The sequence below is a fragment of the Xiphophorus hellerii genome, chromosome 8 (genome assembly GCF_003331165.1).
Source record: "Xiphophorus hellerii strain 12219 chromosome 8, Xiphophorus_hellerii-4.1, whole genome shotgun sequence".
NCBI lineage: Eukaryota > Metazoa > Chordata > Actinopteri > Cyprinodontiformes > Poeciliidae > Xiphophorus > Xiphophorus hellerii.
The window spans coordinates 130,315-150,952 of NC_045679.1; the positions used below are offsets into that span (position 1 = coordinate 130,315).

Genomic DNA, 20,638 nt, shown 5'->3' on the forward strand with positions numbered 1-20,638 from the left:
AAGTAAAAGCCTAGGTAAGATTGGTATATTTTGAAAATGTCTGGATTTGTTACATTATAATTTCTCCAGGTTTGACTCTTTTGAATTTTGTTTAAGGAACGCATGTAAAATGATTTAGACAAACAACCAGTAAGATCTAGTTTGTTCTGTAAAAGTAATTTAAACTGGACTGTTAATTTATATTGATATTCATTTTTTTGATGGTAAATGTAAGCTTTACAACTACATTTTTAAGTTTTTGTTATTGTTTTGTTTCGTTTGTTTAATCCTATTTTTACAAGATTGGTTTAAGAAAAGATCTGCATATGTTTAACATTCTGGGAACACGTTACTTTGGAAACATGTCTTTTGAAGCAAATGATTACAAGGTTTTGGTGTTTTCCATCGGTTAGGAGCTATAGTATATTATAATAGAAACGTAAATTGAAGGGATCACATCCACCATTTGATGAACAGAACTGGACAGAGTAGGAGATAAGGTTTCACGTGATGTGTTGCTCATGGTTTTACACACAGACTGCCCTGGAGTTCCGAGCTCCAGGTGGGACTCTGGACTCTGTCACACAAGCTGTCGTTAGAGGAGGAGTGCGGCTGCTTGGAGGAGCGGTTTCACACTTTTTCGACGATAGCAGCCACAGAGTCACGAGCGGTGGAGGATTCACTCAGACACGGAGTGACTTGAAGATGTTTGTGTTGAATACACAAAATGAATGATGCTTTTGGAAAATCTGAACTCTGCTTTCTCGTTCCAGTTGACAGCTGTTGTTCCGGTGCCGTCTGGATGTGATCTCATTCAAAATCTGCGTTCTTTGATAAAAGGATTAAAATAATTTCCCTGGATGGAAGATAACAAAACAAATTTATTTTTTAGGTGAAACCGTCGTTTGATTATGCTGACAATGATGAAGATGATATTAAAGAATGTTGTAATTGTGTTTCTGATGCTAATGAAATTCATGTTGAAAACAAAATGTCTGTTTTAATAACTTGTGACAGGTCGCTTCACAAGATTTACTTTCCTCACGAGGAGATTTCACTTTCTTTTTGAAACTCACGGTTATATTGGCATAATAATCCAATTTTCAGTGAGCAACGGACGCTAAGGTGGAAACTTGAGGTTTCCGACCGAAGAAGATCAGGCTGCAAGAGGATCATCATTAACTTTTTATTGCGTGTTTTTCGTTCGTTGTGAACTCTGAAAAGGACTTTCGTTTCGTTTTTTGCGCGCATTTTTTTGAACATTTCCTGACGAAGACTTCGTATTTTTTGAGAGACTGTCGATGGACATTTGAAAAAAAAAAAAAAAAAAAAAAAAAAAAAAAAAAAAAAAAAACAGAAAAAGACGAACAGCAGATTGTAATTTTGTGTCTTTCTCATTTGATAGATTGTAATTTTGTGGTGAATGTTGTCTTTTAAGTTGCAGAGCATTTCTTCCTGATTTTCTATGTATGTCCCAGCTTTATGTTTTATTTTTGTTTTACACTTTGGGTTTTTGTTTGTCCTGTGTTTTGGTTGGATTGTGATAATTTTGTTTTATGTTTTTATATTTTTGTAAGGATAAGTCTTTCTTACCCTTGGGTTTTGTTTAAAAAGGGGGAACTGTATATAATTAGGCTACGTCAACCTTTTGTTTTCTATTTTTTGTTTGTTTTTTCTTTTATTAGTTTCATACATAGTTTTGGTTCTGTATTAGAAGGCTTAATCAATTTTTATTGAGGTCTTTTGATTAAGACCTCAAAAGGGGGAACTGTTAAGAAAAATGATTATTTTTTGGTGTTTAATATAGCCAATATACGACATGTGTAACAGTTATATACAATACTTCTATTTGGAACAGGTCTCGTCTGAGATGCGGAAAGCAGACAAAGCAGGGCCTTTTTTCCTCCCCCTTTTGACAGACACAGCAATAAAATTTACAGTCTGAAAGAGGTTAGAGACTCTTTGGCGCCTCTCCCCGTATCTGGCACGGCCCAAGACGAAGAGGTCCGCCCGTTTGCGTAGATAAAAAACAGACACCTTTGCTATAAATCAGGAAGTCCCAACTTTCTCTGGGGGGCCGAGACAGGGCTCTGATTAGTTGGACAACGGAATGCCTTCTTTGCATATATTAAATAGGGAAACGCCTCTTTGGTTAAAATTTCAGGTCAACACCGGAGAGTCTGAGAGTTTTTTCATCTTTTCTGCACGTGGGCGCCTTTGTCTGTCTTTATGTTCGTTTGTCTTCCCTTGTGTGTCTTATTTTGTGATAAAATGCATATCTCTGTTCCTCTGCAGCTTTGTTGTCGATTGCTTTGTATGAGATTAAACTCCGTGATTTGTGACGTCAACACGTTTTGTTGTTGTTTCGTTTTAGCAGCACGCCGTCGCTACACGTCGCTGCACGGAGAGCGTCACTCGCCAAGGACTCGGAAGATCCCGGGCAAGATTAAAGAGGAAAAGAGCCAAACGTTTTGTCCAAAGCTAGCATTAAATGATCCTCTTTTTTAATACTCACCTAATACCTGTCTGCCTTGGGTGGCCGTACCAAAGGCATGAAACCCAGACAGCAGAGCTCCTAGGATCACTGGGACACGCTGGCAGCCCAAGGCAGGGGCACAGTAAAGGGGGGAAGAGTTATGACAAGGGCCCCTGACCACCAGGGGGCTCTCCTTTAAAAACACACTCATACAGGACCAAAAACATTTTTCTGGTACTTGTTAGATGGCACAGTATGCATAAGGAAGATGTGCTGTCCTAGGTCATAAAATTTATATATTCAGATTTTTCTTTCTTCTATTTTTTTGTACGATGCCTCTCTGAAACTTGCACTCTTTGTATTTTTTGGTTTTGATTTTTTTTCTATGTGCATCTTTTTTCTTGTAAAACCAAATTCAAGCAATTTTGACCCTGAAATGTGGCTCTTATACTGTGTAAAAAATGTCTTTTTGTTCATAGAAATTAAAAACAAAATTGGGCCCTGTCAATTACAAAATTAACTATATTGTGTTTTCTAAAATAGTTTTTAACAATAATAATGAAATGTTCCCCCTCCCAGACCAAAAATCACACATTTGCCCTGAACCCCCGGATCTGCAGGAAATGGTTCCTTCCTGCTTGGAGGCTTGAGGTGACGATGTTCAGCAGCAAACAGTGGAAAACAAGAAACAAGAACGACTGTGGCTGTTATTATGCTGCTAAGAAAAATAATAAAATCAGGTTTTCAAAAATTAGAGAGACAGAGAGAGAAAAAGGTAAAAGTGTTAATTTGTCACCCAGTTTTCCCCAGAGAGGTGAGTAGACTGTGAGATTATCAACCATTTAGCATAGTTAGCTTAGCTACAGACTGTTTGCCTCCATTTCACTAACATTTAATGAATTAAGGAAAGAAATGACCAACATATTCATATATTGAACTTGTCTCTGTCAGCAGCAGCTCTGACCTCCTGACCCGTCCTCTCTCTTCTCCTAGTCAAATTAAAGCTGCACTATGTCACTTTTATAAAACTTTTTTTTTTTTTACATATTTCTTAAAACTGTCATTATGTTGTGACAGTACGGTATGAGAGATAATCTGTGAAATATCTATTTCGTCTGCTTTCTCCCAGTTCTCTCTAGAAACAGCCAATCAGAGTCAGGAAAGTTTTAACGCTGTCAATCACAATCTCATGTGGTGCTGCTCATCCCTATGCTGCAGCTAGCATAGCCTGTTGTGAATGCTCAGTCTAGTTAGCATAGCTACCAGTGACAGCAGATAAACATTTTTCCTGTAATGGTAAGTTGTTTTTCCACCATTAGCATATTTAGCAGCGAGTGAATGAGGTTGATTGACAGCGCTAAGACCCTCCTCCTGGTTCTGAATGGCTGTTTTGGTCAGAACGTTGCTTTACTTTAACCAGCAATAGTAGATCAGGTGGAGGAGATTGATTGTTTTCACAGATTATCTGACATGGTGACAGCTTTAACACATATGGAGAAAATTTTTTTATTAAAGTTATAAACTGCAGCTTGAATAAAATGCAACTACATAGAATTTATTGAGAAGTCTGGATGCTTCATGTATATTTTACATGTTGCCTCTGACTGTTGCTGGTGGGGAAACATTTCAGTATCTAAAACTAATAGAAAACATTTAAGCAACCTACTGCAAACTGCATGTGGACTGTTGGATGTAAAATTCATGAGCAGTAAATATTGTGTTAGTTATCAGTATTGGACCAAAGAAAGCAAGGCTTTAAAATTGTGACTCTTTTGATGAGTCAGATAAACTCAAGAAAATGTAACAGCAGCTGCGTTGAGGGGCCCAATTTAAATTTTTTCCTGGGGCCCAAGATTCCTGGCAGCGCCCCTGGCCCAAGGAGAGGAGTTTTTTTTATTCAGTATGTAAATTGGATAGAAAAGTTCCTTGCTTTATGATTTTTAAACCCACTGAACTACTTTCAGTTACTCTCATTCAAAAAACGTTTAAAATATTATCTAAGTTTAATTTATGTAGTAACCCCTGGCTGCTGTTACTACTGTTTATGTGGTATGCTGTTCTCTGTATACTTGCTGTACTTTGTTCTTTAATAAAAATAAAATAAAATTTAAAAATACACATCAAGCAAGGCCTTCTTCTTGTTCTTTGTGTTTTTTCAATGGCAGATTAAGATTCTTTATCGCCATCTACTGTGCTGGAGTATGGAACAGAGTATTTTCCTTTCTTTAATCTAAAGTATAATCCTGTTTTGTTTAAAATTTTAATAACAGCTTTATTTATCTTGTCACGACACTGTGGAGACAGTGTCATGTTGTCACTGTCTCCACATGATATTTCCTAATTTGTTGTTTGAATTGTTCTCTGATTACTCTATATTTTTCACAATTAATTATTACATGTTCTCTTGTCTCCATGCCCAAACTCTTAGCTATCTGCTGGATGTTTACCTACCAAATATAAAGTTTTATTTAATCCTGCATGTCCGAGCCCTGCCCCCCCCACTCAGTTTAAACTCCAGTCACCCACTGGGAAAAAGACAGTGTTGTGGATTTTTTTCTTTAACAAGGAGTGAAGAAAAACTGTTTCAAAAACCCAAAGAACCAGAGAAAGAATATATTCCTAATCAGTATTTATTCGAAGGCTTTTTGGGCACACAAAAATCAACTGTGTGCCCAGTTGAATTTTTTTTTTCTTCTTTGGGGGGATTTTATTGTAATCCATAGGGGGCCTAGAAGAAAATCTTTGGGAACCACTGAATTAGCACAACTGGTGGAGATGTGACATATTAATTAAAGGGAGCAGATCAGAAAAGTTAAAAGGTGGATGCTAAAACACGAGCCAGTTATAACATAGATTCTGAATATTAAAGGATACTTATTTGATATGTAAAGACATGTTTAATTAGTAACTGGGCTGATAAAGAGAATAAAGCAGTGGTTCTTAACCTTTTTTGAGGTACCGAACCCACCAGTTTCATATGCGCATTCACCAAACCCTTCTTTAGTGATAAATACTTTTTTTTTTTCCAAATTCAAGACATAGGTACAGTATATGTTTTTTTGCTGGTGCACAAAATGAGCCGTGCATGAACGTCACTTTGCTCAAAGAACAAAACCATGAACTCACAGCAAGTTACAGTGTTACTTTATTCTGGCCCGCAAAAAATATTTCGGCCCCATAAAACAATTTCAGCCCCAAAAATATTTTTTTGACTATTTTACTAATTAAAAATAAATTTGGATTTTTTCAAAGAATTAAAATTTTTTTAATAACTTAATTTTTTTAAATTTTACATTTAATTTGTTTTTTGTCATTTTGAATCCACAAAATACTTTTTTGGGGCCAGAATAAAGTATTGCACAAATGACATGCCTGCAAATCAGTGAGACTCCTGCTGTTGTTTTTGGGAGACCAGTTCAGAGAGGCGTGGCTTCAGAGAGGCGTGGCTTCACCTTGGCAGGTGCGTCTTCAGAGCAAAGTCTGTTCATTTTCTTCTGTTTTTGCTATACATATTTAGTATGGATTAAAATATTAAGAAAGAAACCACGCGACGTACAACTACGACAGCCGCTGATACTGCGCGCACTAAATGCCCCGCAGCCCTGATTGGCCAAGCAATGTAACATGATCCTCTGCAGCCAGTGATGGCCAAGCGGGGCGCGTCATCACGACTTTACACAGGTGTGTGTTTACCTCCGCCGAACCCCTGAGGCCGACTCATCGAACCCCTGGGGTTCGACCGAACCCAGGTTAAGAACCACTGGAAGAAAGTTTTGTTTGTAAGCCTTGCTTGTCCTGATCCTCCTCACCTGTAGGTGGCGGTAATTCGCCATGTCGTTCTTTACGCCATTATCTCCATAACAAGAAGCAGCAGCGCCAGCCGCAGACGCAGTTGGCTATTTGACTCCTCCAGATGGTCTAACTGGTCTTCTTGGTGGTTTTTAGGGGGGTTGTGTTATTTCCAGTAAAACCAGTCAGTCCATCTCAGTTTTCTGCCCTTGAGACAGGAGAACGTCACTGAGCGCGTCATGGCGGCCGACCGGCGCGAGGACAAAGGTAGGCCATTAGCTGTTAGCATTAGCATCACGGTGACGTATTTATTTATCAATATTGACCAAACACCCGCGAAATTCACACTATATCTACCTGATATGTATACCTGTCGGTGCACACAGGAGAATCACTGACCAGCAGCGGAGCTAACGGTGCTAGCAGCTAATGGACGCTATTAGCATTAGCAACACGGCGGCGTCTTTGTTCCTGACTGCTTCAGTGCATCTGTAGACAATGATCCGTTTCTAGAAGTGATTCTCTCTCTAAGGTAGTGTTTATCTAACTTCTTCAGGCTGAGGATCACTTGGCAAACACTCACGGACAACCTAACCTGAAATTGCCCCGCGATAACACAACTTAATATATAATGCAACTTGAAATAAAAACATTAGCTTCTAATGTTTTTATATTAGAAGCTAATATAAACGTGAAAACAACAATTTTTTCTTTGTTCATCCTAATGAGAAGAGTGGTGCTGATTGGTAAATGTGACTGGCCACCTCAAAGCCATGAACACGTCTAGTTGGGTATTTTGAGTTATTTACAGATTCTGAACGTGTCTAAGCCAGTGGAGCCCAAACTGGGCCCCTGAGGGCCGGTGTTATGCCGAGAACATGCCTGCCGAGAATTGCATGCCCTGTCGCGGGAGCGCGCATCGCTCTAAACTCTCCATATTGATGAGAAAACGGACTGAAATCTGACCGAAGAGGAAACTTTTGAAGATTTTCGTAACATGATCACGTTTCTTAACCATGTAAGCCATAAAACGGTGGGTTTTATTTCGCAGATTAATTGAAATAAATACGGTTTTTACAGCTTTATTGAGACACATGAGTCAAACGTTTTTCAGTGTCTGATGAAAATGTTCTCCGCAGATCGTTTGAAATTCCCCGATTTTTCTTTTAATACCATAATAGCTTAAAGCATTACAAAACAGAATCCCATTATGTAGAACATTTTATATCATCTTTAACTGTCTAGTCTATTAATGTAGGGGGAAGCATTTTAATTTCTGAGCCAGCCAATATTTGTATCCCCTGTCTATTGTCCTGTTGATATGAAACTTACAGAGGAAGCTCAGAGAACAAGTGTCATTACGTAGAAAAGGTAAAATCATTCTTAACTCTTTATTTCTCCATGTTAGCAGGGGATGCATTTTTTGGCAAAGCCTATTATTAGCGATGCGCGCTCCCGCGACAAGGCATGCAATTCTCGGCAGGCATGTTCTCGGCATAACACCGGCATCCTGCATGTTTCAGTCTCTCCCTGGTTTAACGCTCCTGCATCCAATGATGGCTCATTAAGAAGAACACTGACATGCTGGAAAAGTTGTTACTAAAACCAGGGAGAGAATAAAACATGCAGGACCGACTCTAAAAGAATCAGTGATCAAATCGGTGGTGATCTATACTTTCCTCAATATCAGCCAGTAGGTTCCGCTGTAATCGGATTATAATCTGCTGATTGTTCATTCGCTCTTTGCTGAACGTTGTGGGTCAGTTTTTAATTAATTATAGTTCATCTGCTGGACAAACTAAAGAACAACAGAAATGAACTTTCATAAACGCGGCAAAGCTTCTGATCAGCAGGACTTTCAACAAGGCTGTGCAGGAAGGTGGTGGGGAAGACAGGGGGCGCTATGCAGCTGCTGGAAGGCCTTTTCATTTTTCTAAGGCCAAAACTTAAATATAAATGCCATTCAATAAGTTAGGATATACGTCCTGGTGAGGCTTTCACATTAATACTTTTTGAAAATAACTTTTTATCAGGCATTAAACATACTGAAAGATATAAATATGTTAAAACATCAGTCGCCTAATGCATCCATATGTCTGTTGGTGATGAAATTACTAAAAAATGAATTTTTCAGTCATATTTTATTTTATGGCCTATATTTGCTCAGTGGTTGCCTACAGTTGAAAATAGTTAAAAAATTCAGTAATATTTTCTGTGAAGAATTATCACAATAATACAGTTTCCTTTTATCACCCGATCTTATGAAATGCTCAGAAACAATAGATTCCATAAAAATCAAAATGGTATTAAAAGCAGAATAACTGAAGCCAAATGAATCCTTGTCAGTGAAACTTTGTATTTTTATTGGTGTGGTTCAGATATGATGCGTCTTTAATATAGCAAACATATTTCTTTACAGTAAAATTATACAATAAGACAGGTTTTAATTCATCTTCATATGTTTTTCTGTCTCAGCTGTGATTCTGCAGGTCACATGAAAAGATGTTCAGTGGGATTTTTGGGGGCTGTTGTGGAGCAGAGGGATCATATGTTACTGTATTGGCCGGTTAGCCGCTGCAGCTAGTGACATAAACCTGCAGGAGCCTTTACTGTGCATGGAGTCGTGTCCAGACGGTTCAGTGCAGGATGAGCAGGAAGCCAAAAATGGCCCCATATTTATGATCCAATTTCTATTTAATGTGACTTAAATTAAAGCTGAGATGTTTGGATGTGTAAAGTCTGTATTCTCTCTGGATGCAGATCTATCAACAGTCTGGTTTCTCTGTTTTAACCAGCATTACATGCTAACGTCACATGCAGACCTGTTGCCATGGCAACAGCTGCATGAGCACACAGAGCACAGATTACATCAGGAACATAAACATTTCAGGCAAAAAGTGCACAAAACCCCAGAACATTCAGTCCGTTAGTTTTCTGTTTTTGAATTTTCATGTTTTGATCATTAATAAGCGATCACCTCAACGGCCGCTGTGATTGGTTCGCTAAGTTAAGCACCTGCTCCACTGATGATTTGTCAGAAAGTCGATGTATTTTGGTGCTAACTGAACCGAAGCACACCGAAGTGCAGCGCAGGTTCCTGCCTGCCCCTGCCCCCGCCCATCCTCAAGACGTTCTACAGAAGCACCATAGAGAGCATTCTGACCAGCTGCCTCTCTGTGTGGTGTGGAGGCTGCAGCGCCTCCGACTGGAAGAACGTGAGGAGAGTGGTGCGGACAGCAGAGAGGATCATCGGGGCCCCCCTTCCCTCCATTCAGGACATTTCATCCCAGCGCTGCGTGTCCCGAGGCCGAAACATCGTCAGTGACCCCTCACACCCCCACCATGGACTGTTCTCCCTGCTGCCCTCTGGAAAGAGGTTCTGCAGCATCCGGTGCAGGTCCACCAGGTTCTGAAACAGCTTTTTCCCACTTGCCATCAGACTGCTGAACTCTTAACTGGACTGCACTCAAAAACTGGTCTCCACTTCATACCTTGCACATGTACAGAGCTAAATAACTTCTATTTTACTGTCAGTCCTGCACTTTATATTTATATTTATATTTTTATTCTGGAGTAACCTCATAACATTGGAACCTCAAAACATTGTCCTGAGCCGTATGCAACGAAATTTTGTTCTGTATACACCCTGCATGCAAAATGATAATAAAGTCAGTCTAAGTCTAAGTTAACCAACGATCTTCATATATTTTTAATGAAACCATTTTGCTGGCTGTGAAACGAGGGCCTTATGTTGCCGTTGTAGCGGTGTCGGTTAGCAGCACAGCGATGTGTCCGTTATCCAGATTCTTTGCTTGATTGTGTGATTTTCCAGACCTCTGATATTCCTGACTCAACGTGGTGTCCAACCCGCCAGTCACTGAGAGGACTCGTCATTTACATTTTATTTTGAAAAGTCCGTATAGATGCAGGAACATGAAGGAAAAAAGGTTTAGGAAATATTGCTGGAGACATGTCCCTGCCTGGACGTGTCTTCACCGTCCCTCAGAAAGGCTTCGAGTGAGGTCCGGTTCATTAAAAATAGTTTTTCTGTCTTTAATCTGATTATTTTCAATCCATCTATCCATCCATCTATCTTTTTCCACCTATCTGGAGTCGGGTCACGGGGCTAGCAGTTTCAGAAGGGAGGCCCAGACTTCCCTCCCCAGCCTCTTGTTCCAGCTCCTCCAGGGGAATCCCAAGGCGTTCCCAGGCCAGCTGAGAGACATAGTCCCTCCAGCGGGTCCGAGTCTTCCCCGGGGCCTCCTCCCGGTGGGTCGTGCACAGAACACCTCACCAGGGAGGCATCCTGACCAGATGCCCCTCAACTGGCTCCTCTCGATGTGAAGGAGCAGTGGCTCTACTCTGAGTCCCTCCCGGCTGACTGAGCTTCTCTCTCTAAGGGAGAGCCCAGACACCCAAAGAGAAAACCCATTTCAGCCGCTTGTATCCGCGATCTCATTCTTTCGGTCATGACCCAAAGCTCATGATCATAGATGAGGGTGGGAACGTAGATCGACCGGTAAATTGAGAGCTTCGCTTTTTGGCTCAGCTCTCTTTTCACCACGACGGACCGGTAAAGCGCCCGCTTGACGGCAGACGCTGCGCCAATCCGCCTGTCGATCTCCCGCTCCCTTCTTCCCCCATTCATGAACAAGATCCCGAGATACTTGAACTCCTCCACTTGGGGCAGGACATCCCCCCCCCCCCGACCCGGAGAAGGCACTGTACCCTTTTCTGGCTCAAGACCATGATGGCCTTGGATTTGGAGGCACTGATCCCCATCCCGGCCACTTCACACTCAGCTGCGAACCGCTCCAGCGAGAGCTGCAGATCACGACCTGATGAAGCCAATAGAACCACATCATCTGCAAAAACCAGAGATGAGATCCTAAGGCCACCAAATCAGATCCCCTCAACACCTTGACTGCGCCTAGAAATTCTGTCCATGAAAGTAATGAACAGAATCGTGACAAAGGGCAGCCCTGGCGGAGTCCAACTCTCACCGGAAACGAGCCCGACTTACTGCCGGCAATGCGGACCAGACTCTGACACCGGTCGTACAGGGACCTGACAGCCCGTATCAAAGGGCCCGGTACCCCATACTCCTGGAGAACCCCCCACAGGGCTCCCCGAGGGACACGGTAGAACGCCTTCTCCAAGTCCACAAAACACATGTAGACCGGTTGGGCGGACTCCCAGAACCCTCCAGGACCCTGCTGAGGGTGTAGAGCTGGTCCAGTGTTCCACAACCAGAACCAGAACCACACTGCTCTTCCTGAATCCGAGGTTCGACTATCCGACTGACCCTCCTCTCCAGGACCCCTGAATAGACCTTGCCAGGGAGGCTTAAGAGTGTGACCCCTCTATAATTGGAGCACACCCTCCGGTCCCCCTTTTTGAACAGGGGGACGACCACCCTGGTCTGCCAATCCAGGGGAACTGCCCCCGATGTCCATGCAATATTGCAGAGTCGCGTCAGCCAACACAACCCTACAACATCCAGAGCTTTAAGGAACTCCGGGCGGATCTCATCCACCCCTGGGGCCCTGCCACCGAGGAGCCTCTTGTGGCTCCTCGGTGGCCACCGGCCATCGCCGAGGTGGCTTTTTAACCACCTCGGCGACCTTGTCCCCAGAGATTGGAGAGCCCAACCCAGAGTCCCCAGGCTCAGCTTCCTCAATGGAAGGCATGTTGGTGGGATTGAGGAGGTCTCTGAAGTATTCTGCCCACCGGCCCACAACGTCCCGAGTAGAGGTCAGCAGCACATCATCCCCACTATAAACAGTGTTGGTGCCGTAATGCTTCCCCCCCTCGAGACGCTGGATGGTGGACCAGAATCGCCTCGAAGCCGTACCGAAGTCTTTCTCCATGGCCTCTCCAAACTCCTCCCACGCCCGAGTTTTTGCCTCAGTAACCACCTGGGCCGCACGCTGCTTCGCCTTCCAGTACCCATCAGCTGCTTCCGGAGTCCCACAGGCCAAAAAGGCCCGATAGGACTCCTTCTTCAGCCTGACGTCATCCCTCACCGAAAGTGTCCACCAACGGGTTCGAGGGTGGCTGCCGCGACATGCAGCCTTGTGGCCACAGCTCTGATCGGCCGCCTCGACAATGGAGGCACGAAACATGGTCCACTCAGACTTCATGTCCCCCACCTCCCCTGGAACATGTTCGAAGTTTTGCCGGAGATGGGAGTTAAAGCTTCTGCCAGACGTTCCCAGCAGACCCTCACCACACGTTTGGGCCTGCCAGGCCTGACCAGCTTCCTCCCCCACCACCGGAGCCAACTCACCACCAGGTAATGGTCAGTGGACAGCTCCACACCTCTCTTCACCCGAGTGTCCAAGACACACGGCCGCAGATCCAATGAAACAATGACAAAGTCGATCATCGAACTGCGGCCTAGGGTGTCCTGGTGCCAAGTGCACATATGGACACCCTTATGCCTGAACATGGTGTTCGTTATGGCCAATCCGTGATGAGCACAGAAGTTCAACAACAGAACACCGCTCGAGTTCAGATTGGGGGGCCGTTCCTCCTAACCACGCCCCTCCAGGTCTCACTGTCATTGCCCACATGAGCGTTGAAGTCCCCCAACAGAACAAGGGAGTCCCCAGGAGGGGCACTCTCCAGTACCCCCTCTAAGGACTCCAAGAAGGGTGAATAAGCTGAACCGGTCCCGATCGGAATGAACCGATCCCGATCTGGGATCGGTTCATTTGTGCTTCGGCCCGTAAGCACAAATGACAGTCAGAACCCGTCCCCCCACCCGTAGGCGGAGGGACGCTACCTTCTCGTTCACTGGGGTAAACCCCAACATACAGGCACCGAGATAGGAGCAACAAGTATGCCCACTCCTGCCCGACGCCTCTCACCTTGGGCAGCTCCAGAGTGGAAGTATGTCCAGCCCCTCTCAAGGAGGCTGGTTCCAGAACCAGAGCCATGCTTCGAGGTGAGGTGACTATTTCTAGCCGGAACCTCTCAACCTCACACACTAGCTCCGGCTCCTTCCCCACCAGAGAGGTGACACTCCACGTCCCAATAGCCAGCTTCTGCAGCTGAGGATCGGACCACCAGGGCCCCCTCCCTCGGCCGCCACCCATCACACACTGCACCCGACCCTTTTGGCCTCTCATAGGTGGGGGGCCCATGGGAGGGGGGACCCATGTTTCCTTTTCAGGCTGAGCCCGACCGGGCCACCAGACGCTCGCCATCGTGCCCCCCCTCCAGGCCTGGCTCCATAGTGGGGCCCCGGTGACCCGCATCCGGTCGAGGGAACACCAAGTCCAATGTTGCCATTTGTTATTGGGGTCTTCGGGCTGCGCTTTGTCTGATTCCTCGCCTAAGACCTGTCCGCTTTGGGTGACCCTACCAGGGGCATGAAGCCCCAGACAGCATAGTTCCTAGGATCATTGGGGCCCTCAAACCCCTCCACCACGATAAGGTGGCAGCCCAAGCAGTGGTTGATTATTTTTGTAGTTTTAATTTGGTTTTTCAAGGCAAAAAGATTCCAGTCAGGCTTCATTTTGGACACTGTCAGTTTTATTTAGGATCATAATTCCCGATCAATGATCAGATAATATTCATCAAGTTCACTTCAAAATAACTAATCCAAATATATCCCCCAAACCAGAGCAATGAGTTGGATGAGTGGACTGAAAGTCATTTGATTCAACAGTAAAATCAAATTAGAATATAATAATATGATGAAAAGTCATTCTTTGGTTTAAGGTTTTTGATTCCATTTCGAAAATGTTCAGTTATAAATAAAATCCTGAAAAGTTTCAGGCTGAACTGTAAACAGTTTAAAACCAGAAACATTTCATTCTGAGGTAGGAACCAACCTTAGCGCCGCTTGTTTCTCTCTTCCTTTACTCAGCAATGCACTGTCAGGTAAAGCTGAGTGGCTGTTAGCAATAGCAGCTAACGCATCTGTACACACACGTGAGCTGGCCTCTGATTGGTTCCAGTCCCCTACCAGAACCGCCACCAGGGGAAAAAAACTGACCCAGAATGTCCTGTAGGGGCCGCTGTCCCCCCGTCTCTGTCCCTCTGTGTTTCTTGGACGTCTTCAGCGACTCGGTTCTGTTTCAGACGGGGAACTGAACGTTCTGGAGGATCTTCTGACCGAAGCGCCGGATCAGGATGACGAGCTCTACAATCCGGAGACAGAGCGTGAAGTCAGCGACAAGAAAGGTACGGAACCGCCTCCCTCAGAGCCTGGACTGTGTTCTGGTTCTGGGATCGGTTCAGCCACAGTAAGCAATGATGTCACAGCAGCGGCTATGACGTCATCAGCCTGTCCTCTCCCTCTCAGGAGTGAAGAGGAAGCGCGAGCGATCGGAAAGCCAGGACGTGAAGAGGCTCCGCCCCTCATCAGGCCACGCCCCCTCCAGGTCTTCTGGGAAACGGGCGCTGAGCTCCAAGAAGGCGTCCAGTCCGCGCCGCCACACCGCCGCCTACCATCACGAGTACTACGAGGAGCGAAAGGGGCGGCGCCCAGCCCGAGAGGGCCCGCGGAGCCGTGGCGCGGAGGACGGCCGGCGCCGGGAGCCGCCACGTGGCGTGGAGGCTCTGAGCCGGGTAACGCCCCTCGCCCTGAGCGGGCCGCCTGACACTCACACCACCGCTCACTTCCTGTTTGTGTTTAGAAGCTGCGGCGCGATGAGAGGCGAGTGAGCCCCTCCCCTCACGGCGAAGACAACCAATCAGACGAGGAGGCAGAGTACAGCTCAGAGCCGGCGTCGGGAAGCTCCTCCCCCGCCCCCTCGCATGGCGACGATGAGGAGGAGGAAGAGGAGGAAGATAATCAGGAGGAGGAGGGGGAAGAGGGCATGGAGGAGGAAGAGGAGGAAGAAGAGGGAGAGAAGGAGGATGAAGATGAGGAGGAGGATGAATACGATGAGCGCCATGGCGACGGCAACGACTACGACACGCGCAGCGAGGCCGGCGACTCTCGCTCCGCCTCCTCCGTCAGTTTCTCGGATGGAGAGTCGGGACGCTCAGGCTCCGCCTCCGAAGCTTCAGGTAACCATGGCAACAACCGCCATTCACCCCGCCGTTGAAATCTGTGCTGTGCTTTTATTCTGAAATCAGTGCTGTGTTTTTATTCTGAAAGGGTCGGAGAAGAAGCGAGAGAAGCTGTCGTCGTCGGTTCGAGCTGTTCGGAAAGGAATGGAGAGTAAGAACCTTCCCGACCCGGCGGTACTGACCCGGCCCGCTGACTGAACGCGCCTCTGTCGTTGCAGATCCCACCAGCAAGCTGCGCTACATCCTGCGGGAAGCCCGCTTCTTCCTAATCAAGAGCAACAACCACGAGAACGTTTCCCTGGCCAAGGCCAAGGTCGGTCCACGGCTCCCTCTGCCTTCGGCGCCGGCGCCGACATGCACTAATGTTGATTACTGTGCTCTGTCTCCATGGCAACCGCGTCTTGCCTTCAGGGCGTCTGGTCCACGCTGCCGGTCAACGAGAAGAAACTGAACGCCGCCTTCCAGTCGGCGCGCAGCGTCATCCTCGTCTTCTCCGTCAGGGAGAGCGGCAAGTTCCAAGGTACCTTCATCTGTTTCCTGATTCCTCCTCATCGCTATGACTTCCTATTTCCATGTCTCTGACTTCCTGTTTCCTGCAGGTTTCGCTCGCCTGTCGTCAGAGTCGCATCATGATGGTTCTCCGATCCACTGGGTTCTTCCTGCTGGGATGAACGCCAAGATGCTGGGCGGAGTCTTCAAGATTGACTGGCTCTGCAGGTCAGCTGCTTCCGGAATCTGGACGACCCGGTTCTGGTCGGACCTGGTTCTGACAGCCCTGTGTTGCAGGAGGGAGCTGCCCTTCATCAAGACGGCTCACCTGTTCAACCCCTGGAACGACAACAAACCTGTGAAGATCGGACGGGACGGCCAGGTGAGCCCGTCCCGGTCCCTGCTCTGGTCCCGGCTCTGGTCCCGGTTCCTCTCCAACCGTGCGCTCTGTTACAGGAGATCCAGCCGAAGGTGGGCGCCCAGCTGTGCGCCCTGTTCCCATTGGACGAGAGCGTGGACGTGCACCACGTGGCGCGGCGCGTGCGTCAGAAGGGCCAGACGCCGTCAGAGCTGCGGCCGCGTGGCCGCCCGCCGCAGCGCGAGCCGGGAAGGTTAGCCAATCACCGAGCTCCTCCCCCCGCTTCCTGTTCTGCCGCCGCATCGTGGCGCCATCTGCTGCCGGACCACGGACACGGCGCCGCTCTGTTGTTGCGCCGTTCTGGTTGAAGCTTTGAGTCAGGCAGGAAGTAGTTCCCCGGCGGCGTGATGAGGTCCCCAGATTGAGGAGTTGATGTGTGATTGGAGCGCCGCCTGCTGATGATGGCGGCAGCAGAGCGACGCAAGATGGAATTTCTCTCATGATGAAATTTTGTCTTTGCAGGAAGTTGTTTGGCGGGTAGTCGGACTGTGGCTGACCTTTCAGAATAAAAGGACGATGGACTGATGGGGGAGGGGGGTGGAACTGTTTCTGGCTTTGAGCAGGTGGGCGTGGCTGGGGGCGGGGCTTCCTGGCTTTCTGTGAGGTAAATCACAGAAACAAAGGACTTTTGGACTGACAGCAGGGCCCCCCCCCACCTGAAGGACAGTGTTGTCCCCCCCTCGCCCCCCTGCTGGGGCAGACTGTAGGGGCCAGGGGGGCTGATGGACTGATCTGGCGCCGGTGGGAGGAGCCGACGGACGCCGGAACGCCCCGATTGGTTGCTTGTGTTCAGGACTGTTGGTATGGAGGGGGCGGGGCTTGGGCTCTAAGGGGCGGGGCTTTCGGTGTTGATTAACAGGACTGCACCATCATCATCACCATCACCCTTTCAAAATAAGAGGGTCTGTAATGGACGTGATGAGGAACTGTTTGTTAGTTTTCCCTAACGGCTCCAGCAGCGGTATGTCGCCCTCCAGAGGCTTCTTCTGTTTCCTTCCTGTGTGAGTGAGAGTGTGACTAGAGCCAGGGTCAGAACCGACCCGACCCGCAGGACCGCCGCTGGGAGGACGCTAACCTGAGCGCAGGTCTGTGGACCGGGTAACTGTCACCATGGTGACAGGATCAGAGCGGCAGCAGGTAACGTACCAGGGTTCATCACCGTGACGACAGCAGCAGCACCTGGCTGCTCTGACCCCGCCTCTCTGGTCAGGCGCCTGCAGACGACGCTCAGGGAATACTGTACCTGCCTCGATGTGTGTGAGGCTGAGTGTGTGTGTGTGTGTGTGTGTGGTTTTGTCCGCGTGTGTGTGTCTTAATTGTGGACTTGTTCACGTAGGCGTCGACCTGAAGAGTATGACCTTCACGGCAGGAAGCGACCGCGAGCCGACGGCCCGCCCGACTTCAACCAGCGGCCAGGTGCAGATCACCTGTTCACATGCCTGCTAGCATGCTAGTTTAGCTTGCTAACTAAATAGCTCAGCCTCTTCACCTGTTGGCTTTGCGGGGTAACGTTTACCTGTCATTAACTGTTACTCATCACCAGGGTTCATCCCGGACCTACGGAGCCAGCCGGTGGACAGGTGAGACTCACCTGGCAGTGGGCGGGGCCTCAGTTTCAGGTAGAAAGTAAGACGTGATGTTTCTTCTTGCAGGAGATTCTCCAGCGTCAGGCGAGACGTCTTCCTGAACGGGGTGAGTCTGGGGGCGTGGCCTCTGCGGCGCGATGTCGGTGCGCTCACCTGTGTGACGTCTACCTGTGTTCACCTGTTTCAGTCCTACGACTACATGAGGGACTACCACCACAACGTGGGGCCCCCGGCTCCCTGGCAGACTCTGGTATGGTTCTTGGTTCTGATTGGATCAGGCATGCTAGCTTACTGAGTTACCTCACCTGGCCGATGCACCTGGAGGCGGGGCCAGGGCCGTTCTCTGTTCTGATCCAAAGTTTTACTGGTTTAGATTCGACCATTCAGAGAGGAGTTAAGCTAGAGCGTTCTGAATGGTTGCTGGTTCCCATGAGCCCACCCGCTGAGGGAACCGGTGCTAAGCCCCTCCCCCAACCAGCTGACCCTTCCTGTTTGTGTGGACAGGCGGCGTACCCCGGTGTGGAGCAGCAGCCCCCCCACCACCCGCCCTACTACCACCACAGCCACCCCCCGCCGCCCCCCCACCAGGCCTTCCACCACCACCACCCCTCCCTGCCGCCGCACGAGGCTCCGCCCCCTCGCTTCAGAGACAAGCAGCGCTTGCCGCAGCACCGCGCCTTCGCGTCCAGCCCAGTGAGTTCTGATCCGGTTCTAAAGTGATCGGAAACCTTCTGGGTCTGACTTCCTGTTTCCTGTCTTGCAGCACGACTACGACATGCGAGTGGACGACTTCCTGCGGCGCACGCAGGCGGTGGTGAGCAGCCGGCGAGAGCGCGAGAGGCAGCGAGAGCGAGAGCGCGGCGGGCCGCGCCGCGACCGCGAGCGAGAGCGGGCGAGGGACAGGGAGAGAGAGAGGGACAAGGAGAGGGGGCGGTACCGCAGGTGATCACACGGAACTGAGCCCTCTTATTTTGACAGTCTGACTTCCCCTTCATTTTCAAATTATGTATAAATAGCTGCAGGATGACATCATCAGTGTTCACGTCTGTTTCTTCAATAAAGTTTCTTTGGTCAAACTTTTAATTTGAAAGTCCGTAAAAACTTTTTTATGGTGACTTCATTTCCCAGAATGCTCTGTCAGTCTGTAGGCTGGGCGCCAACAGGAGGGCGGGGCCTTCCCAGGGTCACATGACACAAACAATAGTGATTTTATTGTGAAAGGTTGGATGTTTCCTGTTGGATCCTTCATATTAAACGTTTTTTAATGTTCCACATGAAACCTGCCTGTTTTGTCACTTCCTGTTTGGTTTGCTGCTGTCTGATTGGTTGTCCTGCTGATTGGAGGCTCAGAGGGGGCGGAGCCTGAGACTCTTTCCTGTTAAATGATGTGGATGATCTGGATCAGAACCACCACAGCGAACGTCAGTCCAGAACTGTAGACCCGGCAGAATCAGAACATCCGACCCACATTCAGTGGGAACTCAGAACCTTGAAGTGGGTCCAAATGCAAGTCTCAAACCAGAAAGCACTTTCACCTGGTGACCTGAGTTCTTTTGGACCTGGTTCAGTAACCAGACCTGCTGGAGTCAGGGGTATGTGACTCAATCTCAAGATGAATCAGAACCGGCAGTTTGGACCCGGTTCTTTATTATTGCTGGTCAGAAGAAACATGAAACCATCTAAAGCTTCTGGGAGTATGAATAATTTTGGACTTTGCAAGCCAATAGAAAAGCTGGACCGGGTCAGAGGTCCAGAACCCCAGTGGTTCTGAAAGGTAGAGCCCAGCCTGTGTCGGAGGTTGTGTTTGTTTTTTCTTTTTTTTAGAACTTACATTTTTATTATTTTTTCAGAGCAATAATACATCAATGGTACATAACACAAGTGTTGGCAATGTGAAGTTTTCCATAAAATAAACATCTTGGCATGATATCTTACAGCCTCAGCATCACATTTGTAGACTCCTCACCATACAACATTAAAATAAGGATTCATTTTGGGCAGGATAGCTAAACACCATATGCCAAGAGACAAACTTGTTAGGCTTATTTACATCAACAGAGCTTCTGCTGCCCCCTGCTGGCTAAAAGTGTTTTTTTGAAGTCTTAATGAGGAGGTTATCTGTTCCATTTTATACAATTCCCTTACTTTTTGAATCCATAAGTCATAGGCAGGTGGCTCCAACTGCATCCACCTGATTGTAATGCATTTCAGGGCTGCTGTAAAAAGGACATTTAACAGATATACTTTGGCCCGTCCTTGCAAACCATCTGGTATAATACCAAGTAACGCAACTGTAACATCCTTTGGTATAACTTCCGGGAAGATTTGGTTTATAGCCCTGTACACCTCATCCCAAAAGTTTTGAAGTTTGGGGCATGACCAAAAAATGTGTGTATGATTGGGGACCGCTGAGCCACAGTTTCTCCAACACAAGCTTGGTACTTTAGGATCCATCTTGGAAACTACATCTGGGGTCCTGAAATATCTGATAATAATTTTCCATTTATATTCCCGCCACGTATTTGAGTTTGTGACTCGATGTGCCTCAGTCCAGACTTCCTCCCATGTTTCGTCAGAGATTCTTTTGGCCGTCTCTGCCTCCCATCTTTGTTTTGTCCAAGTGGTTCGTTAAGGTTCATTGACAGAAATACACTATATAACTTTATCAATTTTTTCCTCCCCCTTTCTGGTAATGGGTTACTAGGTTTTCTATTGGTGTGGGATTCAGTACTCTTTCCCAGTCCCAGACAAAAAAGAGCACAACTGTAAATATCTAAAGAAATCATTTTTCTGGAGATGAAAATTCCTACATAACTCTTCAAATGACATAAGGTTGTTCCTGTCGATCAACTGATGAAGAAATGTAATCCCCTG

General features: G+C 47.2%; 1 protein-coding gene across 2 annotated transcripts; it reads left to right on the forward strand.

Moving 5' to 3' along the window:
* Positions 1–6,207: 6,207 nt before the first annotated feature.
* ythdc1 (YTH N6-methyladenosine RNA binding protein C1) lies at positions 6,208–19,043 on the forward strand. 2 transcript variants are annotated; one of them, XM_032569407.1, is made up of 16 exons: positions 6,208–6,511; positions 14,336–14,437; positions 14,559–14,824; positions 14,896–15,268; positions 15,360–15,422; positions 15,490–15,584; positions 15,683–15,791; positions 15,871–15,988; positions 16,058–16,142; positions 16,217–16,371; positions 17,515–17,594; positions 17,722–17,758; positions 17,831–17,870; positions 17,952–18,014; positions 18,269–18,457; positions 18,528–19,043. In XM_032569407.1, exons 1-16 carry the CDS (start codon positions 6,484–6,486, stop codon positions 18,708–18,710), a joined length of 1,986 nt encoding a protein of 661 aa, XP_032425298.1. In that variant the 5' UTR covers positions 6,208–6,483; the 3' UTR covers positions 18,711–19,043. The 2 variants fall into 2 exon arrangements, with proteins under 2 accessions (XP_032425298.1, XP_032425296.1); XM_032569405.1 differs by having other exon boundaries at positions 6,210–6,511; positions 14,893–15,268.
* The last annotated feature ends 1,595 nt before the right edge of the window (positions 19,044–20,638 follow it).